The sequence below is a fragment of the Somniosus microcephalus genome, chromosome 12 (genome assembly GCF_052327205.1).
Source record: "Somniosus microcephalus isolate GS21.2 chromosome 12, FLI_Smic_1.0, whole genome shotgun sequence".
Taxonomy (NCBI): domain Eukaryota; kingdom Metazoa; phylum Chordata; class Chondrichthyes; order Squaliformes; family Somniosidae; genus Somniosus; species Somniosus microcephalus.
The window spans coordinates 70,224,801-70,252,430 of NC_140998.1; the positions used below are offsets into that span (position 1 = coordinate 70,224,801).

A 27,630-nucleotide genomic window follows, 5' to 3' on the forward strand; every position below is an offset into this window, starting at 1 on the left:
CGGCAAAAATCAGGAGCCGTTTTTTATTCTTTTAGTTTCTTTGCTTTTTTTGAACAGTCAAGCTGTGCAAGGTCTGTAGCTAAGCAACAGCTTCAGCTAGAGACGCTAGCCGACTGTTTCGAGGCTGTTGCTAAGCAACAGGGTTTGTTGATTCATACGGAGATGAAAATCTCCGTATGTTTCAACATTAGCTCTGGAGTGTATGGCAGTTTGGAGGGAACGGCATCGGCTCGGTCCCGGATAGCACAAAGTTTCCTGTTTTATGCTTTAATAGAAGATAACATTTTTTAAAATCCAAAAATCAATTTTCTTGCCAATGTGAAGACCATTGAATAGGCCACTCCAGCGACACAAATTACAGGAAGCATGCCCGAGAGTCCTGGAATAGCTCCATTACAAATGAGATGGGGACATGACTTCAAACGAGCCCAAGTCACTCTGGAGCTGCCAAATCCTGGAAACCATATTGGAAAATCTGTATTTACAATCTGTAGCATGATTTTCCATAGTTGGATGACCTGGAGCAGCACTTGGACTGATTTGAAATTAGGTCATCCCATTGTGCAATGGAGCTGCTCTGGGAAAGTTCCCATAATTGACATCACTGGAGTGGTCTAGTATGGAGCCTCCTGTTCAGCAAGAAATTTGAAATCAAAAAAGAGTAATTTCTGGTCAGACCTATATATAAAAAAAAGACACTGTTTGGCTATATAACACCAGTAACTACACTTCATAAACAATGCATTGGATATCTTGGAAGACGTAATAAAGGAAATATATAAAATAAAATGTTCTTTTACCCTGACCCAAGATTTCTCCCCTTTATCCATTATGTAGTGTCTGTACTTTGAAGAAGGAACTATATTCTGCAGCCCCTGTATACTGCAGTACCAGTAGTGACCACCCTGGTATATAAGCCTGTGTAGTAACTTTGTATAGTAGTTCCAGTTTTGTCTCCATTCAGTAAACACCTGTTATAACCAACTCCTGCAGTCCGTGTCTCAATTACACACGGACGTTACACTGGCGACGAACAGATCCGAACTTACCTACAGTTCTGCACCACCTCACTGGGATCCATCCCTGAAGCGAAGTTGTTAGAGGTCGAGGCCAGAAGGAAGAAATCCAAAAAGAAAAAAAGAAACGGCGTCGACCGTGGGCAACCGCCCTCTGATTCATCGAATTCGAAGATTTGCAGGAGAGGCTGTCGAGAGCTGGGCTTGGTTATCCAGTCTATGGTGTTCCAGCTAATCGGGCTGGTGGCAGGTAGTACACTGATCCTTCCTGGGCTGCGGCAGACTAGAGCTCGATCGGGTGGCTTTTCAACGGGGCCGAGCAGCGTGGTCGGGAAAAGAGAGTGAGAGAGTGAGAGCGAGGAGCACATAGGGCGCGGCCGGTGCTACGAAGCCGGGCAGCGTACAGACCCGAGAAGAGGGAGGAAAGTGTCCCATAGGGTCTGCTGACGACGGGAACAGTAATGAAAATTAAATAAATTAGAAGCGCAGAAAGCCGCGAGGAGCTGCAGTTTGCCACGGGGACCGCGGAGAGCGGCGTTGGCAGCAGCGCGGGGGGGGGGGGGGGGGGGGGTGCACGAAGACCATAGGGCGTCGCCATCAAGGCATAAAAACGCCAGCAACAGCACTAGCGGCAGCGGAAAAGACAGAAAGCGCGGGAGGCGCCATCTTAATCCAGCGGGGAAGAAGGCAAAGCGCGGGAGGCGCCATCTTAGATCTCCAAGATGCCAAAGACTGGCAATATCACTGCCTTCGATAATGCAATAGAAGACTGGACCACGTATGTGGAAAGAGTCGAAGTATATTGCAAGGCAAATGAAGTAGCTGATGAGAAAAAGGCATCGGTACTACTAAACTTAATGGGCGCAAGAACGTACGGCCTATTGCGGAACCTGATCACTCCAGTCAAACCGATGGCGAAGAGTTTTAACGAAATTGTTGATATCCTACAGGAACACCTAAATCCAACACTGCTGCTGATAGCAGAAAGATTTAAATTCCACAAGAGAAATCAGCATAAAGATGAGAGCATTGCTGATTACCTTACAGAACTACGCAAGCTATCAAAGCACTGCCAGTTCGGAGCAGGACTGGCAGATACCCTACGGGACAAATTTGTCTGTGGACTCCTGAGTGAAGGGAGCCAGAAGAGGTTACTCTCAGAGAAAGAGCTGACGCTAGATAAGGCTTTCAGCGTGGCAGTATCGTACGAAGCAGCAGCAAGGGGAGCTGCGGAAATACAGCAAAAGCCATAGGAATACGGCACCCATGAAATGACACGGGGATTTGAAAAATGTTATCGCTGCGGCAGAACAACCCATGACCAGAAGGACTGCTGGTCCAAGGACAAAATATGCAGGCAATGCGGAAAGATGGGACACATTGCACGAGTTTGCAGGTCCGGGAAGAAGACGCGTTTGCAGGTCCGGGAAGAAGACTGACGACAACAAAAAGGCTACTAAGGAACAGTACAGGAAAGTACAAAAGATGACGGACAGTAGTTCCGAAGACCAGAAGAGCGATAGTGAATCCGGGAACAAGAGACCAAGCTGTCTCAAACTATACAACGTAATCGCAAAAGAGGATCACCGAACCATTTGGGTCACCCTCACGATAGCAGGGTCCCAAGTCAAAATGGAATTGGATACAGGATCAGCCCTGACCGTCATGAATCAACGAGACTACGAGCGGCTATTCTCACACATACCCTTGAAAGACACATCCATTGTCTTGAAGACATATACGGGGCAGAAAGTATACCCCAAGAGGGAAAATAAGGGTGCCTGTCGAATACAACGGCAAGGAAATACAGAAATTGTATCTGTACATACTGCAAGATGGTGGACCACCGTTATTGGGACGTGAATGGATCAGAAAGATAAGTTTAGACTGGCACTCCATTCAGGCACTGACTGTGGCTGGTAAAAAGGATGACGTCACACCTGGACGATTGTCAAAAATCTTAGCTAACGCTAAAGAGGTATTTCAACAAGAACTGGGAACTCTTAAAGGCGTAACCGCCTCGATAAAAAAATAGGAGAGAATGCAATTCCCAAGTTTTTCAAAGCAAGACCGGTACCGTATGCAATTCGCCCAGCCGTCGAGGCAGAGCTGGAGATTCTGGAGAATGCAGGCGTGTTATCTAAGGTAGACTGGAGCGAGTGGGCGACACCCATCATTCCTGTCATGAAGAAATCATTCCGGTCATGAAGAAAACATTAAACAATAAGTCCGAGGAGCCAAGGAAGGTTCGCATCTGTGGGGACTTCAAGGTGACTGTGAACACAGTAGAAGATATTTTCACCTCACTATCTGGAGGGAAACGTTTTACAAAAATTGACCTAGCGCAAGCATATTTGCAGATGGAGGTTGAAGAATCCTCTAGGAAATATCTCACGATAAACACACAAAGGTCTTTGACTGGTATTCGGAGTTGCATCAGCTCCGGCTATATGGCAAAGAGCGATGGAACAAGTCCTGCAAGGGATTCCAGGGACTCAGTGTTACTTGGACGACATCCTAGTGACAGGTGAAGATGACAGTGAACACGAGTGAACACCTTACCAACCTAGAGCAGATGCTCACTAGACTAAGAACATGGGCTACGAGCCAATCGCCCCAAGTGCGAGTTTTTTAAGAAACAGATATCGTATTCTGGCCACGTGATTGATGGAGGGGTTACATAAGTCCCCTGACAAAATTGAAGCGGTAGTTAAGGCTCCAGTGCCTGAAAATGTGTCGCAACTAAGGTCATTCCTCGGATTGGTGAATTACTACCATAAGTTTTTGCCGAATTTGTCAACAATTCTGCACCCACTGAACGCCCTGCTACAAACTGGAGTAGCATGGAAATGGAGCGATGAATGTAAGCGGGCCTTTCAGAAGTGTAAAGGCCTGATCACTTCAAGAGAAGTATTGGCTCACTACAACCCTTCACTACCGATAAGACTGGCGTGTGATGCGTCTCCCTACGGTGTTGGAGTGGTACTGTCACATAAATCCCTTGATGGTTCAGAGAGGCCGATAGCTTTTGTGTCACGCTCGTTAACTGCAGCCGAGCGTAACTACGCCCAGATTGACAGAGAGGCCCTCAGCCTGGTGTGGGAGGTGAAGAAGTTCAATCACTACCTGCACGGACAGAAATTTACTCTACTAACTGATCATCAACCTCTTGTCTCCATTTTCAACCCTAAGAAGGGCGTCCCGATTGTGGTAAACCACTGTTACCGTTCACTATTGTTACACTCATCACTACACAAGGTTACCTCTTGCCACGCACGCTGTTATACCTAGGCATACCTCAGCTGACTCCGCCCATGGCTCCGCCTGCTTGCCCAGGTATAAAGGTGACCGTTTGGCTAGTATTCTTCCTTGTTGGAACCGATCACCCACGAGGGTGGGCTCTGTTATTTAGCCAATAAAAACCTATAGTTACTATCTTAACTCGTCGCTTTTCATGGAATGAATTGATAGGTATATCAATTTTATTGGCTAAATTTTGAAATGAGTGGATCGGAGCAGCCAAACGACCAGCGACAACAGCCACAGCAGCCGGCCTGGCTGAGAGCCCTCCGACCGCCGTACCTGGATCTAAACCCACAGGCAGCGAACTCAGCCCTCGACTTCGAACACTGGCTGAGCTGTTTCGAATCATACCTGGGAGAATCCGGCGTGCCTCCGGGATCCAAACTAAGAGTTCTGACCGCCCAGGTGAGCCCTAAAGTATTTGCATTCATCCGGGACCTTGCTACATACGAGGACGCCCTCAACCTGCTAAAAGAGCAGTACCGGAGCCCTGTAAATTCCATGTATGCCAGACATCTCTTAAGATCCCACTCGCAACAGCCAGGAGAGTCTGTAGATGAATTTTTACGGGCGCTACAAACACTCGGCAGGGACTGTGACTTTAAAGCTGTAACGGCTGCAGAAAATACTGAAGGAAATATCCGCGATGCCTTCGTGAAAGGCCTTCGGTCCGACTACTCACGGCAAAGACTGCTCGAATCAAAGGACCTCGACTTGAATACAACTGCAGCCCTCGCTCGCTCCCTAGAAGTGGCCCATCGGGACCTCGAGGCGTACTCCAGGTACTGTGCTGCGCGACCCTGGGACTCGGGCCCGACTCCGGCCGCAATTCCCCTCGCACCGCCGCCCCTGGGACCCACCACAGCGTCAGTGTCCCGGAATCGATCGGGACCGCCACCCCCGGGACCCGCTGTGGCAGCGGACCTCCGCGATCGGGCCGCCAGCTGCTTCTTCTGTGGCCAGGCGAGACATCAAAGGGCGCGCTGCCCTGCAAGGAACGCGACCTGCTCCGGCTGCAAAAAGGCCACTTTGTAAACGCCTGCAGGGGGAAAGCCACAGACGCCAGCATTGCCTCATGTGAGTTGTGGGGGCGGCCATCTTTGATCAAGGCTACAGACGCCAGCAGTGCCTCGTGAGTTGTGGGGGCAGCCATCTTCTCCGCCATTTTGTCCAACTTCATGGGGACCCGCGTCATGGGCGCCGCCATTTTGTTCGCCGCACTCAGCCGCCGTTTTGTCTCCAGACCCGACCACCGCCTCGCCTGCAGACTACAGCAGCTCGCTCAGCCATACACTGGCCTCCGTCACGCTTGACCAAGCTCTCCCGCATCATCTGTCCAAGTCCATGATGGACATCGAAGTAAATGGCCACGCCACATCCTGCCTGTTCGACAGCGGAAGCACGGAGAGTTTTATTCATCCAGACACGGTGAGCTGCTACTCCCTCACTGTCGGGCCAGCGCGCCATCGGATCTCGATGGCGGCGAAGTCCCATTCAACAGACATTAGCAGCTACTGTGTAGTGACCCGGTTGGTTAGGGGCACGGAACATAAAAATTTTAAACTTCTCGTCCTGCCCCAGCTCTGCGCTGCCGTCCTACTAGGGCTGGATTTCCAATGCCACCTTCAAAGTGTCACTTTGGCTTACGGTGGACCCCTCCCCCCACTCACAGTCTACAACCAGCAAATTTTAAACCGCCCACCGCGTACCACCTGCGGCCTCTCCACCCTCAAAGTCCCGCCCCCCTCCTTGTTCGCTAACCTCACCCGTGACTCTAAACCCGTTGCTACCAAGAGCAGGCGGTACAGCGCCGGGGACAGAGCTTTTATTAGCTCTGAGGTGCAGCGACTCCTGAAGGAGGGCATCATCGAGGGGAGCACCAGCCCCTGGCGTGCCCAGGTCGTAGTCGTTAAGACCGGCGATAAACACCGCCTGGTCATCGACTACAGCCAAACCATAAACCGGTACACCCAGCTGGACGCATACCCCCTTCCCCGCATATCTGATATGGTCAACCAGATTGCACAGTACCGGGTATTCTCCACCATCGACCTCAAGTCAGCCTATCACCAACTCCCTATCCGCCCTGAGGACCGCCAGTATACCGCCTTCGAGGCGAACGGCCGCCTCTACCACTTCCTTAGGGTTCCCTTCGGCGTCACCAACGGAGTCTCGGTCTTCCAAAGGGAGATGGACTGGATGGTCGACCAGAACGCGCTTCAGGCCACGTTCCCTTATCTAGATAACGTCACCATCTGCGGCCGCGACCAGCAGGACCATGATGTTAATCTGGAGAAATTCCTCCGTACGGCCCAACGGCTGAATCTCACTTACAATAAGGATAAATGTGTGTTTAATACCTCGCGCCTGGCCATCCTCGGCTGCGTAGTAGAGAACGGAGTCCTCGGCCCCAACCCCGAAAGAATGCGCCCCCTCATGGAGCTTCCCCTCCCCCACTGTCCAAAGGCGCTGAAGAGAACCCTGGGGCTCTTCGCTTACTATGCCCAATGGGTGCCGAATTATGCGGACAAAGCCAGATCCCTCATGAAGTCCACCTCCTTCCCCGACAGCAGAAGCAGCCTGCTCCCTCATAAAAGGAGACATTGCGAAGGCCACAATGCACGCAGTGGATGAGTCCATCCCTTTCCAAGTGGAGAGCAATGCCTCCGACTTCACCCTAGCGGCAACCCTCAACCAGGCGGGGAGACCTGTGGCCTTCTTCTCAAGGACCCTCCAGGGCCCCGAGATCCGACACTCGTCTGTCGAGAAGGAGGCCCAGGCGATTGTGGAGGCGGTACGACGCTGGAGGCATTACCTGGCAGGCAAACGATTTACCCTCCTCACCGACCAGCGTTCGGTCGCTTTTATGTTTCATAACAAGCTGAAGGGCAAAATCAAGAACGACAAGATCTTGAGGTGGAGAATTGAGCTCTCCACCTACGATTACGATATCTTGTACCGGCCTGGTAAACTCAACGACCCCCCGGATGCTCGATCACGAAGTACTTGCGCAAACGCGCAAGTTGATAGACTACGGACCCTCCACAACGACCTCTGCCACCCCAGGGTCACCAGACTTTACCACTTCATTAAGGCCCGCAACCTGCCCTACTCCATCGGAGGAGGTCAGGACCATGACCAGGAACTGCCAGACCTGTGCCGAATGCAAACCGCATTTCTATAGGCTGGACAGAGCAAGCCTGATCAAGGCCACCCGCCCCTTCGAGCATCGATTTTAAGGGGCCCCTCCCGTCCTCTGACCGTAATGTGTACTTCAACATTATTGACGAGTACTCCCGTTTCCCATCCCCTGCCCAGACATGACCAGTACCACGGTCATCAAATGCCTGAACGACCTCTTCGCCTTGTTCGGGTTCCCGAACTATATACATAGCGACCGGGGCGCATCCTTCATGAGCGAGGAACTTCGCCAGTTCCTGCTCGCGAGAGGTATTGCTGCGAGCAGGACCACCAGCTACAACCCCCGGGGGAACGGCCAGGTGGAAAGAGAAAACGCGACAGTTTGGAAGGCCGTCCTCTTAGCCCTAAAGTCTAAGGGCCTCCCAATCTCTCGCTGGCAGGAAGTCCTCCCGGCAGCACTCCATTCCATCCGGTCACTGCTTTGCACTGCCATTAACGCCACCCCCCCATGAACGAATGTTTGTTTTCCCCAGGAAGTCGACTACGGGAACCTCGCTACCAACATGGCTGACTTCTCCGGGGCCCGTCTTGCTGCGGAAGCACGTGAGGGCCCATAAAACGGACCCCCTGGTCGAGAGGGTGGACCTCCTGCACGCCAACCCCCAGTACGCCTATGTGGCATACCCAGACGGGCGGGAGGACACCGTCTCCTTGAGAGACCTCGCACCCTCGGGCACCCCTGAGATACCACTCCCCCAAATCCATGCCGGAACCCCAGGAGCCTTCGTCGACCACGCAGACACCAGCATTAACATCGGATACGACACCATCGCCGCCGCGCCGATCAGAAAGGCTTACGAGGCCTCCTGAGAGACTGACATACACGAACTGGTAGTACACTTCACCCCGCCGGACTCAATTTTAAACAAGGGGTGAATATGGTAAACCACTGTTACCGTTCACAACCGTTCACTATTGTTACACTGTTGTTATCACTACACAAGGTTACCTCTTGCCACGCACGCTGTTATACCTAGGCATACCTCAGCTGACTCCGCCCATGGCTCCGCCTGCTTGCCCAGGTATAAAGGTGACCGCTTGGCTAGTATTCTTCCTTGTTGGAACCGATCACCCACGAGGGTGGGCTCTGTTATTTAGCCAATAAAAACCTATAGTTACTATCTTAACTCGTCGCTTTTCATGGAATGAATTGATAGGTATATCACCGATAATGACAGCACAACGGCTACAGAGGTGGTCCCTTTTCCTAGGGGCACACCAATATGACATCGAGTACAAAGGAACTAAACAGCATGGGAATGCTGATGGATTGTCGCGCCTACCGTTGCCGATGGTGAAAGCAGCACCTGCAGTGGATCCGGTGGAGATATTCCACTCGACCATAGTCGAATGTCTACCTGTGACGAATGCAAACATAGAAAAGGAAACACAAAATGACCCGACACTCTCCAGGGTCTATGATTTAAACGGTGAAGCGATGGCCAGCACATGGCGAACCACTGTTGCCAGCATTCTCGCCGAGAAGAGAACAGCTGTCAGTGTGCCGAGGAACCTTGATGTGTGGATCCAGAGTAGTAATTCCACCCAAATTGAAGGATAGAGTGCTCAATGAGCTTCATGAGGGTCATCTGGGAGGGGTAAAAATGAAGAACTTAGCCAGAGCGTTTGTGTGGTGGCCGGGAATCGATAGAGAAATCGAAGAGATGACCAAGAGCTGTACAGGATGCCAGAAGGTCCAAAACGCCCCACCACAAGCCCCTCTACATCCATGGGAGTGGCCCTCATCTCCATGGCAAAGGGTGCCCATTGATTTTGCTGGTCCATTTATGGACTCGATGTTTTTAATTGCGGTGTATGCACATCCAAAGTGGCCAGAGGTAATAAAAATGTCCTCAACCACCACAGAAAAAACCATCACAGTCTTACGAACCATATTCGCCAGAAATGGGCTGCCTGAACAGATTTGCTCCGACAATGGACCACAGTTTGTGTTTGAAGAGTTCCGGAGGTTCTTAAAGAACAATGGTGTTAAGCATTACACATCCGCCCCATATCATCCAGCCACCAATGGATTGACAGAGGTTCGTTCAAATATTCAAGAAGGCTATCAAGGCAATGTGTAATGAAGACATACCCCTACAACACAAGGTGGATAACTTCTTGTTTGCCTACCGGAATGCAACACATGCGGTTACCAACCAAACTCCAGCCATGATGTTCTTCAATCGAAGACTAAGATGCCGCTTGGATTTGGTTAAGCCAAACATCAGAAGAGATGTGGAGAACAGGCAGCTTCAGAATATGAATGAAAGGCCAACCAGGAGTTTTAAGATAGGTCAACCAGTTTTGGCCCGGGACTACCGCACAGAGAAATGGCAGCCAGGAACGATCTGCACACAGCAAGGACCTCTAATGTATACCGTGGACGTTGGAGAGAGCATTGTAAGACGCCATGCTGACCAGATTCTAGAGTCACTGGAAAACGTCAAATCCACACCACGATCAGATACACCTGGTGATGAAACCAAAGTACCAATTGCATCTACCTCAGAATCGGTGATATTGGAAGCAGACGAACCAAACAACGACATTGATCCCGAATCAACTTTGCCAGAAGAACCGGATACCCCAAAAAGGCGTTATCCGGACAGAATCAGGAAGCCTCCTCAAAGACTGAATTTATAATTGCTTAACTTCAGCTAATGTATATAGCAACTGTAATTGTAAATATGTTATTTAATTATTAAATCGAATGTTATGTACTGTTTAGCTAAAAGGGGAGGAATTGTAGTGTATGTACTTTGAAGGAGGAACTATATTCTGCAGCCCCTGTATACTGCAGTACCAGTAGTGACCACCCCGGTATATAAGCCCGTGCAGTAACTTTGTATAGTAGTTCCAGTTTTGTCTCCATTCAGTAAACACCTGTTATAACCAACTCCTGCAGTCCGTGTCTCAGTTACACAGACGTTACACATTACACCGACGTTACACATTACACCCCAGTGAGAATAGATTTACCTTCCTTAGCTTTGCTTCATAGCCTAATAATCTAACTCATACAATACTGAATTGAAAGAATAAACCATATGACCAAAACAGTGTTTTACCTGCTTCTTGTCCACCATAGCTATATGGGTATTGTACAGACAGACAGAGCTGCATGCAGATTTGAGTCTTCCCTGCTGAACTCTCACCAACAATCTCAGTAATTCCCATTAATGGAATTCCGCCTCCAAGTAGCAAGTCCAGTACTGGGCAACCCATGCTAAGTTTTTGGTTCTGAGTCGGAAAAGGACATTCTCCATTGTATATCTGGAGCGCTGGGGAAGAAACAACGTAGAACAAAAAGCTTGCATTATTGCACGTGTAAAATTACAGTTTTTAATTTGTTGGAAACAAAAGCTTAAACAGTTAAAGACTAAATCGATACACAAATAAAAGCAGGGTTATAAGCACTCAAGATTGATGTCTCAATATTTTAGTGTTATTCTCTTTCCCCCTGCTTATACTTTAAAGCCTTTTTTTGGCCCTTTCTTGTTACTTATGTTGCTTTATATCACATTTATTATTATCTAGCCAAGAGAACAGGCAGGAAAGCAGACAATCACTGTATTGGCTAATGTCACTCTCCACATTGCTACTAGGTGTGCAAGACTAAAGAATCAACTCACCAGCCAACATTCCTTCTCTTGGTGTCTCCCAATCATCCATTTAAGAACAAATGAACTTGCTTACGAGATCAGGAATTGCAGGCAGAAACCACTCTAGTGCAGTTTGTTAATATTCTAACAAGCAGTGAACTCTTGGCTGCCTGGTTTATGATAAATAATCCAGATTATTTAGCCAACCTCATATCTCCACTATTCAGCCAGTTTACTGCTTTTCACAGACAATGGCCCACTTCTCTCTTCAACTTCTTCCCTGACTTCAGAGGTACAGGAACCAAAGTCTCCCATGGAGTATTTGATGATCCCAGTCTATACCTATTTGAAGAACCTCTCCCAATCCCAAAGGAGTTAATTGACATGGCATCAACTGCTTTTACAGGGTGTCTGTTCCACAAATCCACTACTGCAACAAGCATTTTTATAAATGCTTTATCAAACGAGTTTTGTTTCCACCCTCTTTTTTTTTTTGTTGCGTCCTTCCATTTTCTTTCCTCATTCTTGAAGGTGTAGACTCCTGCTGGAGTACAATTTCACATGCACTGGCTGTCCACAAGCATCTCACCCAGTAGCTGTTCTTCATGTGTGACCCTGCACAGTGAGTTTCAGGAACCTGCTAAACCACAAAGGTCAATATGGCTGAGCCCAACTCTTTTCTCACCTGACATCCACATGGAGGTTCACTGGAAAGCAATCAGGATAGAGCACTTGCTGATTTGCCCCTCCCTTGCTTGGGTGCAAAGAGGCTAACTGTAGCACAATAACTGCTGCACCAGCAGAGACTAACTTTGAGCGCAGACTATGGATTGAACCTTTTATATACGGTTCAATATCACAGACAGTGCATTTACCCACTAAGCTGTTAGGTGAGCCGTACCAAGTTTTGTGTTCACATTTCCAGTATAATAATCTATTTCTATTTACAAATATTATCCAAGTCTCGCAGCATTGTCGAAACTGAAATCACAACTCCCACAATCATCTTCTCTCCAATGAAGATAAACTCAACACCTCATAGCCAAGCTCATCACACTCTGCTGTATGAAGGTACATTCATAAAACGTGGAACATAAATTATATTGGCATTATAGCCAAGCTCTATAAAGCTTGGTGCTTACCAATTTTTAAAATGTAATAAATCATAAGATTCAAGCTGAAAATAAATCACTCAATAATGTGACATAAATAAGTGTGTTTGTGGAAAGTCTGTTCATCAAAAAATATTTAATTGAAGCCATCTAAATTACACAGAACTTTAAAAGGTTCATTGTAAAACTCTGAAATATCAATGTCTTATAAAGATGTATTAATTAGTTAAAACTTGTCTTCAAGATTATTTTGAATGTTACGTTGGTATATGATTTTCGATCCTGTAGCAATTTATGTTGCACTCTATCTTTTACACACCTGTTACCACTGGATCACTCTTTATTGCTGCTGCAACGGTTTTATGCAAATACTGCACATCAGGACTGGACAGTTTAGTGAGTCTCTGCAGATCTGGTCCCGAAAGACTCAAGATCTCTTTTATTGATTGGATGTTTGCTATGGGAAAAAAAAGTTAGTTATTTTTTTAAAATAAAGAGCACTGTCGGACACACATGACTATGACAAACAGGACAAGAAACTGCCACTGTATTGGCATTTGGTAAACACTCATGCCCACAGTTACAGATTCTGTATACAATAATGGGTAGCTAGCAGTAAATTTTCTTATAGCAAAGTAACTTAAAACTCTACTCCTTTTATTCAGAGTAAAACAATTAAAATACCTAGTAAATAAAACAGACCCACAGCACACTATCAACTTGCATATGCGAATCCCCAACCAAAATTAGACAATCTGTTCCTTTGAAGCAAGCCACTGGGAACTGGTCAAGTATTACAGATTATCTTGTCGTCTGGTTTTCCTTTCCCCTTCTCTCTGGTGAAGTACCTCATAACCTGAAGCACCCCCCCGCCCCTCACGATGTCCTGACTCAGACTGATAACTGGCAATGAGGAATTCCAGCAGATAACCTATAACCTACCACTGCTATCATAGTCACTGCTACCGGTGATTGGCCCAATGGCATTTCCTTACCCCATTTCTTATGGATGGTGAATGTTGTTTGGCTAATTGTGACATTTACTCCTCATTCCTTTTCCCAGCCCCTCCCTTCCATCTGCTCCCCAAGGACAGTATTTGTATTAGTCCCACACCACATATCTTCCCCATTACTCTGACCTCTGTTTTTGACCTTCTACAATGTTCCAGTTAAGCTCAGCGCCAGTTTGAGGTTCACTAATGTCTTTCAGGGAAGGAAATCTGCTGTCCTTACCTGGTCTGGCCTATGTGACTCCAGACCCACAGCAATGTGGTTGACTCTTAACTGCCCTCTGAAATGACCTAGTAAGTCATTGTAACTAACTGCTATGAAACAGAAGAATGAAACCGGACGGACCACCCTGCATCGACCTCGGTTACAGACACGGCAACGGCACACCCAGCCCAGTCAACCCTGCAATGCCCTCCTCACCAACATCTGGGGACTTGTGCCAAAATTGGGAGAGCTGTCCCACAGACTAGTTAAGCAACAGCCTAACAGTCATACTCACAGAATCATATCTTTCAGCCAATGTCCCAAACTCCATCACCATCCCTGGGTATGTCCTGTCCCACCGGCAGGACAGACCCACCAGGGGTGGCGGATCAGCAGTATATAGTCGGGAAGGAGTGGCCCTGGGAGTCCTCAACATTGACTCCGGACCCCATGAAGTCTCATAGCTTCAGGTCAAGCATTGGCAAGGAAACCGCCTGCTGATTACCACCTACCGCCCTCCCTCACCTGATGAATCCATACTCCATGTTGAACACCACTTGAAGCACTGAGTAGCAAGGGCAGAATGCACTCTGGGTGTGGGACTTCAATGTCCATCACCAAGAGTGGCTCGGGAGCACCACTACTGACCGAGCCCTGAAGGACATGACTGCCAGTCTGGGCCTGCAACAGGTGGTGAGAGAATCAACACGAGGGAAAAACCTATTTGACCTCGTCCTCACCATTCTACCTGTCGCAGATGCATCGGTCCATTACAGTATTGGTAGCAGTGACCACAGCTCAGTCATTGTGGAGACAAAGTCCCGTCTTCACACTGAGGACACCCTCCATCGTGTTGTGTGGCACTACCACGGTGCTAAATGGGATAGATTCAGAACAGATCTAGCAGCTCAAAACAGGGCATCCACAAGGCGCTGTGGGCCATCAGCAGCAGAATTGTATTCCACCACAATCTGTAACCTCATGGCCCGGCATATCCCTCACTCTACCATTACCATCAAGCCAGGGGACCAACCCTAGTTCAATAAAGGAGTAGAAGAGCATGCCAGGAGCAGCACCAGGCGTACCTAAAAATGAGGTGCCAACCTGGGGAAGCTGCAACACAGGCATGCTAAAAAGAAGCAGCATGCTATAGATAGGGCTAAGCGATCCCACAATCAACAGATCAGATCAAAGCTCTACAGTCCTGCCACATCCAGTCGTGAATGGGGGTGGACCATCAAACAACTAACAGGAGGAGGAGGCGGCATCATGAATATCCCCATCCTCAATGATGGTGGAGCCCAGCACGTGAGTGCAAAAGACAAGGCTGAAGTGTTTGCAACCATCTCCAACCAGAAGTGCCAAGTGGATGATCCATATCAGCCTACTCCAGAGGTCCCCACCATCACAGAAGCCAGTCTTCAGCCAATTCGATTCACTCCACGTGATAGCAAGAAACCGCTGAGCATACTGGATACAGCAAAAACTATGGCCCCCCCCCCCCGACGACATCCCAGCTATTGTGCTGAAGACTTGTGCTCCAGAACTAGCTGCGCCTCTAGCCAAGCCGTTACAGTACAGCTACAACACTGGCATCTATCCGACAATGTGGAAAACAGCCCAGGTAGGTCCGGTCCATAAAAAGCAGGACAAAGCCAACCCGGCCAATTACCGCTCCATCAGTCTACTCTCAATCATCAGCAAAGTGATGGAAGATGTCATTGACAGTGCTATCAAGCGGCACTTACTCACCAATAACCTTCTCAATGATGCCCAGTCTGGGCTCTGCCAAGACCACTAGGCTCCCAACCTCATTACAGCCTTGGTCCAAACATGGACAAAGGAACTGAATTCCAGAGGGGAGCTGAGTGACTGCACTTGACATCAAGGCAGCATTTGACCGAGTGTGGCATCAAGGAGCCCTAGTAAAACTGAAGTCAATGGGAATCAGGGGGAAAACACTCCACTGGCTGGAGTCATAACTAGCACAAAGGAAGATGGTTGTGGTGATTGAAGGTCAATCATCACAGCCGCAGGGCATTGCTGCAGGAGTTCCTCAGGGCAGTGTCCTAGGCCCAACCATCTTCAGCTGCTTCATCAATGACTGTCCTCCAACATAAGGTCAGAAATGGGGGATGTTCGCTGATGACAGCACAGTGTTCAGCACCATTCACAACTCCTCAGATAATGAAGCAGTCCATGCCCGCATGCAAGAAGACCTGGACGACATTCAGGCTTGCGCTGATAAGTGGCAGGTAATATTCACAACACAGAAGTGCCAGGCAATAATTATCTCCAACAAGCGAGAGTCTAACCACCTCTCCTTGACAGTCAACGGCATTACCATCGCCAAATCCCCCATCACAAAAGTACTGTGGCAACAAGAGCTGATCAGAGGCTAGGTATTCTGTGACGAGTGTCTCACCTCCTGACTCCCCAAAGCCTTTCCACCATCTCCTCTTCTCTTAGGCAGTCCCTCGGAACCGAGGATGACTTGCTTCCACATTAAAAACGAGTTCTCAGGTGACTGATGAGTCCAACGCGGGGCCGACAGTCTCGATCACAGGTGGGGCAGACGGTGGTTGAAGGGGCGGGTGGGTGGGGTGCTTGGGTTGACATGCACTCCTTGGCTTCCGCTTGCTCCCAGCAGTGTTCGGCGCCTTCCCGGATGCTTCTCCTCCACTTCGTGCGGTCTTCGGCCAGGGATTCCCAGGTGTCAGTGGGGATGTTGCACTTTTTCAAGGAGGCTTTGAGGGTGTCCTTGAAGCGTTTCCTCTGCCAACCTGGGACTCTCTTGCCGTGTCGGAGCTCCGACTAGAGCGCTTGTTTTGGGAGTCTCGTATCGGGCATGCAGATGATGCGACCAGTCCATCGGAGCTGATCGAGCGTGGTCAAAGCTTTTCACCATCTACAAGGCACAAGTCAGGAGTGTGATGGAATACTCTCCACTTGTCTGGATGAGTGCAGCTCCAACAACACTCAAGAAGCTCGACACCATCTAGGACAAAGCAGCCCGCTTGATTGGCACCCCATCCACCACCTTAAACATTCACTCCCTCCACCACTGGCGCACCGTATCTGCAGTGTGTACCATCTACAAGATGCACTGCAGCAACTCGCCAAGGCTTCTTAGACAGCACCTTCCAAACCCACGACCTCTTCCACCTAGAAGGACAAGGGCAGCAGGCGTATGGGAACACCACCACCTCCAAGTCACACACCATCCTGACTTAGAAGTATATCGCCGATCCTTCATCGTTGCTGGGTCAAAATCCTGGCACTTCCTCCCTAACAGCACTGTGGGAGTAGCCTCACTACAGAGACTACAGCAATTGAAGAAAGCAACTCACCAGCACTTTCTCAAGGCAACTAGGGATGGGCAATAAATGCTGGCCTCGTCAGCAACGCCCAGATCCAAAAAGCAAATTTTTAAAATAGCACCATATCTTTCTATTTTGCACTTTGCACCCCTCTGGCCTAGATATAAACTTTAAACCTTAATTTTGGCCACTTTGCCTGGTTTTCCATGTCAGACCTCCCCACCAACACCACTTCAGCTACTCACAAGCTGTGTCTATTAAATGTATTTTATTATGCATCTTACTATGGTCTCGTGTTAATATCACTTCAACCAGTTAACCATCTCTTGTTTTCTATTTAAACACTTTGCAGGTCATTCTGCTTTCGTGTGATATCTACCCCCTTCCCCTTCCTTGTTCTGTTCCTTTTTTAAATGCTGCTCTATGTTTCCCAGTTAGTTCACACCTTTAACATTAAGAACCTCCTCTAACTTATGTTACCTGACCCGCTGAGTGCTTCCAGCATTTTCGTTTCCGATTTCCAGCATCTAAAAAAAAACTTCACTTACAAACTCACCTCTCCGGACTGCAACTACCACTTTAGGATTGAGGTCTAACTGATCCCAGTCCATTGCGGTCTCCCCTCCCCTCCTACAGCCAGTGGCCGGGCACCCGCCACCACCCAGCCCAGGGACCGCGGGGCTCCGCGCTCGAGCGCTGAGCGTTAGAGCGCCAGCCGGGTCACAGGTCACCGCAACCCGCCCACCCCAACGCGCGCTGGGCTAGCCATACTACAATGTAGGGAAATCCAGTAAATTCATCTTACTAATAAATCAATCACAACATCTATTATAGCCTGTAAGATAGTTCTACGTTCTCATTACGTTGAATAAGTTTCCCACCTCCCTCTTCCTTAAGCATCTCATTAGTGTTGTAGCCATTAAGCATGCACTTCTTTCTCACCCTGCAAACTCTCAAAATTGGTCCTGCCGCTCGGAGCCGTGCGGCGAGGCTGTTTTACAATACACGCGATTGGCTGAAAGCGATCTTAGAGAATCGTGATTGCCCGAGTTCTGCTCTACCCAACTGGCATTGGCTAAACTAGACGCAAGACTATCGACTGAGTAACAAGGATCCGATAGTTGGTTGGCTGATATAGTGGGCTGAATAAGTGATTGGTTGATAGTGATTACTCTGACAGATAATTGGTTAACACGAAGGGGTGGGTTCTGACGGGATGGAGACATCTGATAGGCTAAGGTAATCGTTATCTGACAGAAGTTTAACATATTCGAGTTAGTTGATTGGCTGAGGCGATAGCTGTAGTGGAAGACTTCCGGCAGCTGATTGGCTGTAGTGACAGAATCCTGGCAATTGATTGGCTATAGTGCTAGGCAGGTTGTGGTTCACTCGGGCAATATGGCGGCTACAACCGAAGGGAAGAAATTGGTGCGTAGTCCGAGTGGGCTTCGCATGGTGCCGGAAAACGGTGCTTTCTGTAGTCCTTTTTCGCTCGATGAGCCTCAGTGGGTTCCGGATAAAGAGGTACACGGCCTTTCTGAGTGTTCTAGCGGGGTACTGAGCGCTTGTTTTAATTAACGGGTACTGTGTTGGGGCAGGGGCTGGACAACAGCTTCGTACTCGGCAGCTCCGTGGTGTCCCGTCCCACAGTGTAGTTTTGTGTTGCTGCTGACAGAGCTGACGAGGAATGCAACTGCAGAAACATCACGGAATAGAGTCTGTCGTGTTGGCTTGCCTGTAACTGTTGGGGTTCGGTTAGTCCCAACGAAGTTGCAGTGGGTGCGTTGTCGATCATTTGCATCGGACCTGCTTTTGAAGTTTTTATTTGTCTTTCTGTGTTTCTGAAAGTAATTGTTCTGTGTGAGAAATAGATAGTGGTGGATTAAAAACAATGTGATGTCACCTACAGAAGTTTACTACAGTGTCATTGTAGTAACTGAAGCTTTTGAAGTTTAAGTACTTTGGATCCAGTGTAAAAAAAACTTTTTATTCCGTGGTCAATAAACTTGTGACCTGGCGAATGAACGCTTGTTTTTGTACCCAATGTTTCCAGTACTCCCAGCCAGGTCAGTTTCCACTTGCCTCATCAATTTACCTTAACCCCATCCTGAGGGAGGGTATCTCCTTCTGCCCCAGTGTTTAATTTATGCAACTGTCTGGGCGAGTCATGTCAATTTAGTGCCAAAATGTAGGCAGTTCTGTGCTATGACCCATGCTCTGTAGGAACTAAGTTAAGACTATCCAAACTCAACTCACTATAGCTGGGAAAGGGGACAAACTCAACTCACTATAGCTGGGAAAGGGGACAATGCAACCTGGGACAATGCAACCTATCAGTTTGGTCTGGATTTGAGCTCAAGGACTAATGGAAAAAGCATAGTCCATTTACTATGTTTGAGTGTGTGTAATGCCACTTCCTTCAGCCACCTGGAACACCTATTGGTAGATAGCATGTTATTGCTGCTGCAGAGATGTACAGATAAAATTTGCAAATGCACATGCTGGGGTAAAACTGCTAGATTTCTCACTTTACAGGTATCTACATTGACTCTCAATTCCAGAACACTTGATGCCTTTTTTGTACTACTTTGATTTGTCTGGATTTCCTTAAGTAGATAGTGATATAAGCAAAAAAATTTCTTAATTGTGCCTCCATCAGTAATAGGTTCCAAGTGATGTACCAGTCAAAAGTATAGGTAAATGCTGTATAAATAAGATAACAGCATGTAATAAAGTATCTGTTTACCATTTGATGCAGTTAGCACAGCCTGACATTACCACAGTTTAAATTGTGTAATTCAATCACTTGTCTGCTGTTTGTCCACAATCAAAATAAAGTTTGCAGGAAGCTAAACAAAACCTTTGCCCCCAACAGCCTCAAATTAATTCTGTTGCTAAAATGCAATATTTTTTTCTTGCTAATATTCTTCAATCTTCTCTAAAGGTATTGATTCCTTGTTGCAATATGTTTCCATCATTATTGGGTGTTCTGCGATACCTCAATTATTGAATCTTGACAGGCAATTTGACCATGGGGGCATCTAGCTGAGCTCAATCCAGATCCTGTTGTCAGCCGATTTATACACTGGCACACATCCAGCAGAGATTACTGGATGATGATTAGTGGGAACTGTGGGGAATTTATTGCCTTTCCTTGATGCAGGACACCATTGAGGGCAAGTGTGTCTCCCATTGCCTTATCTGAGATCAGCAAACTACACAAACCAGGGATTTTTTTGAAATTTGTTTATGGGATGTGGACGTTGCTGGCAAGGCCAGCATTTATTGCCCATCCCTAATTGCCCTTGAGAAGGTGGTGGTGAGCCACCTTCTTGAACTGCTGCACTCCATGTGGTTAAGGTACTCCCACAGTGCTGTTAGGTTGGGAGTCCCATGATTTTGACTGCAACGATGAAGGATCGGCGATATCCTTCTAAGTCAGGGTGGTGTGTGACTTGGAGGGGAACTTGGAGGTGGTGGTGTTCCTATGCGCCTGCTGCCCTTGTCCATCTAGGTGGAAGAGGTCGTGGGTTTGGGAGGTGCTGCCGAAGAAGCCTTGGCAAGTTGCTGTAGTGCATCTTGTAGATGGTACACACTGCAACCACGGTACGCCAGTGGTGGAGGGAGTGAATGTTTAAAGTGGTGGATGGGGTGCCAATCAAGTGGGCTGCTTTGTCCTGGATGGTGTCAAGCTTCTTGAGTGTTGTTGGAGCTGCACTCATCCAGGCAAGTGGAGAGTATTCCATCACACTCCTTACTTGTGCCTTGTAGATGGTGTAAGGCTTTGGGGAGTCAGGAGGTGAGACACACTCCACAGAATACCTAGCCTCTGCTCTTGTTGCCACAGTATTTATGTGGCTGGTCCAGTTAAGTTTCTGGTCAATGGTGACCCCCAGGATGTTGATGGCGGGGTATTTGGCGATGGTAATGCCATGAATGTCAAGGGGAGGTGGTTAGACCAGGGATTGAATCTGAGACTCCTGGTTTTTAAGATTCAGCTATTCACTGGATAAATTGGACAAGCAATTGTGGCAGCTTACAACACAGGCAACCGCTATGTCAACACTCTTGCATCATTTGAACTTCTCTGTTTTGTAACACACATCTTTGTACTTTCTCATATGTTAATTATGTTTCCAGCTAATCAACTGAATTATAGAAACATTTCAGTATGAATCACATCATAAAAATCACACATCTGATTGTAATTTTTTGCAAATACTATACAACATATAATTTGCAGTTCACCCTCTTAAAATGATTGCACAATTACCTGACATTAAGTATAAAAAGCAGTGTACTATTGTAAATCCAATATTTACTAAGGTTTTTCAAGCACAATTTAAACTAAACTACCTGCAGTTTCTTTATAACAATCTGTTACCTATATTGCCAATAGTTAAATAAAAGTGATTTTCAGTTTTTTTACATCTGTGATTTAACTGGTTCTTTTGTCCATGTGCTCAGTTTGGCACTGCACTCTAGCTTTTAAATGAAGACATCTGTAAAGATGTGGCAATATTTGAAGCTAATACAAATTTAGGTCTTGATTAAAAGGGATAGTAGCAAAGATATTCAGCACTCTCCCCCCCCCCCCCCCCCCCACCAAACAAAGTTGTAGCTTTAATGGTGTATTTTGATGCTTTGGCAACATAAGATGTAACTTATCATGCCAATAAAGCGATTTGAATTGTGAATTGTGTTGAATTGGATTTCTTTTAATCAAACTACTTACCAAAATAATTGATAATCTTCCTACAGTTCTGTTAATTACCAAATCATTTTAAAGTTTCATTTTCTTACCAATAGTGGTCTGTCAATTATATGGCTGTGACTAGAACTGCAGACTTCTGTCAGACTGGAGCCTGTGTTCATATTTGCAAATTGTTACTATGCCATATGTCTTTTTTTAAGTTGGGGCCACACCCCATAACACTGATTCACTAATCCCAGTGTTTTTCAGTTGAAGACCAAGTGATTCCCTGCAGGAGAGAACTAACCCATACTATAGCAGCTGAATATGGAAAGTACAGAGGAGATCTGAAACAGGGAATAAGAGGGCCAAAGAAAGAGTACGTGAATAATTAGTGGCAAACATTAAAGGGAACCCAAACATCTTTGATAAATACATAAATAGTTAAATACATATAGTTAAAAGGTATTCAAAGGAAGGGTGGGGCCAATTAGGGACCATAAAGGAGATCTTCCTGTGGAGGCAGAGGGCATAGCTGAGGTACTAAATGAGTACTTTGCATGTCTTCACAAGAGAAGAGAATGTTGCCAATGTAGCAGCAAAGGAGGAGGCAGTAGTGATCTTGCATAGGATTAAAATAGATAAACAGGAGGTACTTGAGGTTGGCAGTCCTCAAAGTAGAAATGTCACCTGGTCTGGATGGGAAGCATCCTAGGTTATTGAAGGAAGTAAGGGTGGAAATTGTGGAGGCTCTGGCCACAATCTTCCAATCCTCCTTGGATAAGAGGGTGGTGCCAGAGGACTGGAGGATTGCAAATGTTACACCTTTTTATTTATAAAAAAAAAAAAAAAGTGGAGGGGGATTAATGCAGCAACTACAGGCCAGTCAACGTCAGCCTAACATCGGCGGTGGGGAAACTTTGAGATAATAATCCAGGACAAAATTAAATGACATTTGGAAAAGTATGAGCTAATAAATGAAAGTCAGCACGGATTTGTTAAAGGCAAATCGTAGTTGACTAACTTGACTTAGTTCTTTTGAAGTAACAGAGGGTGGATGAGGGTACTGTGGTTGATGTATATATGGACTTTCAAAAGGTGTTAAAGCCCATAGGATTAAAAGGACAGTGGCAGCATGGATACAACATTGGCTAAGGGACAGAAAGTCGAGTAGTGGTGAATGGTTGATTTTCAGACTGGAGGGAAGTATACAGTGGTGTTCCCCAGGAGTCTGTATTAGGACCACTGCTCTTTTTGATATACATTAATGACCTGGACGTGGGTATACAGGGTGTAATTTCAAAGTTTGCAGATGATACGAAACTTGGAAATGTAGTAAACAGTGAAGAGGATAGTAATGGATTTCAGGAGGATATGGACAGACTGTTGAAATTGGCAGACACCTGGCAGATGACATTTAACACTGAAATATGTAGTGATACATTTAGGAGAGGCAATATGAACTAAATGGTAAAATTTTAAAGGGAGTGCAGGAACAGGGAGACCAAGGTGTATGTACACAAATCTTTGAAGGTGGCAGGACAATTTGAGAAGACTGTTTAAAAAAGCATATGGGATCCTTGGCTTTATTGAGTACAAAAGCAAGGAAGTTATGCTAAACTTTTATGAAACACTGGTTAGGCCTCAGCTGGACTATTGTTCAATTCTGGGCACTGCACTTTAGAAGGGATGTCAAGGCCTTGAAGAGGGTGCAGAAGAGATTTACTAGAATGGTACCAGGATGAGTGACTTCAATTATGTGGAGAGATGAGAGAAGCTGGGTTTGTTCTCCATGGAGTGCTCCTCCTGTGCTATGTGGGAAGTCTGGGACACTTTCGGTGTCCAGGGTGAATACGTGTGCAGGAAGTGTCTCTGGCTGCAGCTACTCGAAATCCGCGTTTCAGATCTGGAGCTGTCGCTGGAGTCACTGTGGAGCATCCGCGAGGCTGAGATCTATGTGGATAGCACGTTTAACGAGGTGGTCACGCCGGAGGTATAGAGTGCACAGGCAGAAAGTGAATGGGTGACCACCAGACAGAGTAAAAGAACTAGGAAGGTAGTGCAGGAGTCCCCTGGGCCCATCTCCCCCCTCCAACAGATTTTCCATTTTGGATACTGCTGGGGAAATGGCTTCTCAGGAATGCAGCAAGAGCCAAGTCCATGGCACTACGAGTGGCTCAGCTGCACAGGAGGGGAGGAAAAAGAGTGGGATAGTGATAGAAGATTCTATCATAAGGGGAACAGGCAGACGTGACTCCAGGATGGTATGTTGCCTCCCTGGTGCCAGGGTCAAGGATGTCACTGAGTGGCTGGAGAACATTCTGAAGGGGGAGGGTGAACAGCCAGAGGTCGTGGTCCATATCGGTACCAACAACATGGGTAGAAAGAGGGATGAGGTCCTGCAATTGGGTATGATGCAATTGCCATTACAGAGAATATAGGGAGCTTGGAAATAAATTAAAAAGCAGGACCTCAAAGGTAGTAATCTCAGGATTACTCCCAGTGCCACTTGCTAGCGAGAGCAGAAATAGGAGAATAGACCAGATGAATGCGTGGCTGGAGAGATGGTGTAGGAGGGAGGGATTTAAATTCCTGAGGCATTGGGACCAATTCTGGGGAAGGTGGGACCTGTACAAGCTGGACGGATTACACCTCGGCAGAACCGGGACCAATATCCTCGCAGGGGGGTTTGCTAGTGCTGTTGGGAAGGATTTAAACTAGTTTGTCAGAAGGCTGGGAACCTAAGTGTGGGCCCAGAATGGAGAGAAACCAAGCTGGAAGTGCAAGTTAGAAAAGTAGTCAGCAAAACTAATAGGGAGCAGAAACAAAGGCCAACAGTAAAGAGGGTCAAAGTGCAGAAAAATATTAAACCGGCAAAGTTGAAGGCACTTTATCTAAATGCACGTAGCATTCGCAACAAGGTGGATGAATTACTGGCACTAATAGAAGTAAATGGGTATGATGCAATTGCCATTACAGAGACATGGTTGCAGGGTAACCAAAGCTGGGAACTGAATGTTCCAGGGTACTCAACATTTAGGAAGGACAGACAAAAAGGAAAAGGAGGTGGTGTAGCGCTGTTAATAAGGGATGAGATCGGTATGGTAGAGATAAAAGATCTTGGCTCGGCAGATCGTGACATAGAACTGGAATCCGTTTGGGTGGAGCTAAGTAACAGCAAAGGGGGGAAAACATTGGTGGGAGTTGTGTATAGTCCAAACAGTAGTGGTAATGTAGGGCACAGTATCAATCAAGAAAATAGAAGTGCAAGGGCAATACGGTAATCATGGGGGACTTTAATCTAGATATTCACTAGGCAAATCAAATTACCACTAATGGTGTGGAGGAAGAATTCTTGGAATGCATGCAAGATGGTTTCCTGGATCAGTATGGAAGAACCAACCAGGGAACAGGCTATTCTGGATCTGGTACTGTGTAATGAGAGAGGGCTAGTCAATAATCTTGTGGTAAAGGGGCCTTTAGGGACAAGTGACCATAATATGATTGAATTTTACATTAAGTTTGAGAGTGATGTAGTCCAATCTGAAACTAAGGTCTTCAATCTAAACAGAGGAAAGTACAAGGGTATGAGGGACAAGTTGGCCATGCTAGATTGGGAGACTACACTAAAATGTATGAAGGTGGACATACAATGGCTAACATTCAAGGAAATAATGCATAATTTGCAACAAACATATATTCCTCTAGGGCATAAAAACCCAAAAGGAAAGGTGATCCAACCATGGCTAACAAAAGAAATTAAAGCTAGTATTAAGTCAAAGGAGGAAGCTTATAAAGTTGCCAGAAAAAGCGGTCAGCCTGAAGATTGGGATCTTTTTAGAAATCAGCAGAGGGGGACCAAGAAATTGAAAGAAAGGAGAAATGGAATATGAGCACAAACTAGCGAAAAATATAAAAACAGATTGTAAAAGCTTCTATAGGTATGTGAAAAGGAAAAGACTGGCGAAAGTAAATGTAGGTCCTTTACAGTCAGAGACGGGAGAATTTATAATGGGGAGTGAGGAAATGGCAGAGAAATTAAATAAATACTTTGTTCTGTCTTCATGGAGGAAGACAAAAAACCTCCCAGAAATGAGAGAATAAGGGTGTGGTGAGAATGAGGAACTTAAAGAAATTATTAGTGAAAAAAACAGTACTAGCAAAATTAATGGGACTAAAAGTTGATAAATCCCAAAAACCGGATGACCTACATCCTAGGGTTTTGAAACAGGTGGCCATTGGGATAGTGGACGCATTGGTTGTCATCTTCCAGAATCTATAGAATTTTGGAACGGTTCCTGCAGATTGGAGGATAGCAAATGTAACCCATCTATTTTAAGAAAGGAGGGAGAGAGAAAATGGGTAACTACAGACCTGTTAGCCTCACATCAGTAGTTGGGAAAATGCTGGAATCTATTATAAAGGATGCAATAATTGGGCATTTAGAAACTAATAGTAAGATTGGGCAGAGTCAACATTGGATTTATAAAAGGGAAATCCTGTTTGACGAACCTGTTGGGAGTTCTTTGAGGATGTAACTACTGGAATAGACAAAGGGGAACCGGTAGATGTGGTGTATCTGGATTTTCAGAAGGCCTTCGATAAGGTCCCACACAAGAGGTTGGTGAACAAAATTAGGGCACATGGAATTGGGGGTAATTACTAGCATAGATTGAGAATTTATTTTCTGTCTGTTAACCAAGAGTAGGGATAAATGGGTCTCTTTCAGGATGGCAGGCTGTGATTAGTGGGGTACCGCAAGGATCGGTGCTTGGGCCTCAGCTATTCACAATCTATATCAATGATTTCAATGTGGGGACTAAATGTAACATTTCCAAATTTGCTGCTGATACAAAGCTAGGTGGCAGTGTCAGTTGTGAAGAGGCTTCAAGGGGATCACGACAGACTCAGTGAGTGGACGAGAACATGGCAGATGGAATATAATGTGGATAAATGTGAAGTTAGCCACTTGGTAGAAAAAAACAGAAAGACAGAGTATTTCCTAAATGGTGAAAGACTGGGGACTGCAGATGCTCAAAGGGACCTGGGTGTCCTTGTACATGAGTCACTGAAAGTGAATGTGCAGGTGCAGCAAGCCATTAGGAAGGGAAATGGTATGCTGGCCTTCATTAGGATTTGAGTACAGGAGTAAAGAAGTCTTACTCCAATTATATAGGGCCTTGGTGAGACCACACCTGGAGTACTGTGTACAATTTTGGTCTCCTTACCTAAGGAAGGATATACTTGCCATAGAGGGAGTGCAACGAAGGTTCACGAGATTGATTCCTGGGATGGCGGGACTGTCTTATGAGAAGAGATTGAGTAAACTAAGCCTGTATTCTCTTGAATTCAGAAGAATGAGAGGGGATCTCATTGAAGCATACAAAATTATTACAGGGCTTGATGGGGTGGATGCTGGGAGAATGTTTCCCTTGGCTGGGGAGTCTAGAACCAGGGGCCACAGCCTCAGGATAAAGGGTAGGCCATTCAGGACTGAGATGAGAAGACATTTCTTCACGCAGAGGGTGGTGAATCTTTGGAATTCTCTACCCCAGAGGGCTGTGGAGGCTCAGTCATTGGGTATATTTAAAACAGAAGTCGATAGATTTCTGACTAGTAAGGGCATCAAGGGATCTGGTGAATGGAATTGAGGCAGAAGATCAGCCATGATCTCATTGAATGGTGGAGCAGGCTCGAAGGGCTGAATACCCTACTCCTCCTATTTCTTATGTTCTTAGAGCAGAGAAGGTTAAGAGGAGATTTGATAGAGGTGTTCAAAAGCATGAATGGTTTTGATATGTAAATAAGGAGAAACTGTTTCCAGTGGCAGAAGGGTCAGTAACCAGAGGAACAGATTTAAGGTGATTGGCAAAAGAACCAGAGGTGACCTGAGGAAACATTTTTAACACGCGTTATGATGATCTGGAATGCACTGCCTGAAAGGATGGTGGAAGATGATTCAATAGTAACATTCAAAAGAGAATTTGATAAATACTTGAACAGATTTTTTTTCAGTGCTACGGGGAAAGAGCACGGCAGTAGAACTAATTGGATAGCTTTCAAAGGTCCAGCACAGGCACGATGAGCTGAATGGCCACATTCTGTGTTGTATCATTCTTTAATTCCATTGAGTGATTGCAGAGCAGCAGAGACTTGAGCACAAAA

At 46.6% G+C, this 27,630-nt stretch overlaps 2 protein-coding genes across 7 annotated transcripts in view; one reads left to right on the forward strand and one right to left on the reverse strand.

Annotated features, from left to right (window-relative positions):
* Positions 1–17,873, reverse strand: part of xrcc3 (X-ray repair complementing 3) — a 29,994-nt gene extending 12,121 nt beyond the window's left edge. For 2 of the 3 annotated variants that reach the window (XM_086003072.1, XM_086003070.1), the window contains exons 1-3: positions 17,329–17,542; positions 12,557–12,694; positions 10,592–10,804 (exon numbers count right to left, since the gene is read on the reverse strand). In XM_086003072.1, the coding sequence (XP_085859198.1) occupies positions 10,592–10,804; positions 12,557–12,694; positions 17,329–17,383 (406 nt within the window). In that variant the 5' untranslated portion in view covers positions 17,384–17,542. Of the gene's footprint in view, positions 1–10,591; positions 10,805–12,556; positions 12,695–17,328; positions 17,543–17,653 lie in introns of those variants that run through there. The other variant, XM_086003071.1, reaches the window with a different exon arrangement.
* Positions 17,874–18,100: 227 nt separating this feature from the next.
* Positions 18,101–27,630, forward strand: part of zfyve21 (zinc finger, FYVE domain containing 21) — a 37,265-nt gene continuing 27,735 nt past the window's right edge. Inside the window, exon 1 of one of the 4 annotated variants that reach the window (XM_086003074.1) lies at positions 18,101–18,296. In XM_086003074.1, coding sequence (XP_085859200.1) covers positions 18,171–18,296 — 126 coding nt within the window. In that variant the 5' untranslated portion in view covers positions 18,101–18,170. The remainder of the gene's footprint in view (positions 18,297–27,630) is intronic. The other 3 variants (XM_086003075.1, XM_086003073.1, XM_086003076.1) reach the window with 3 other exon arrangements.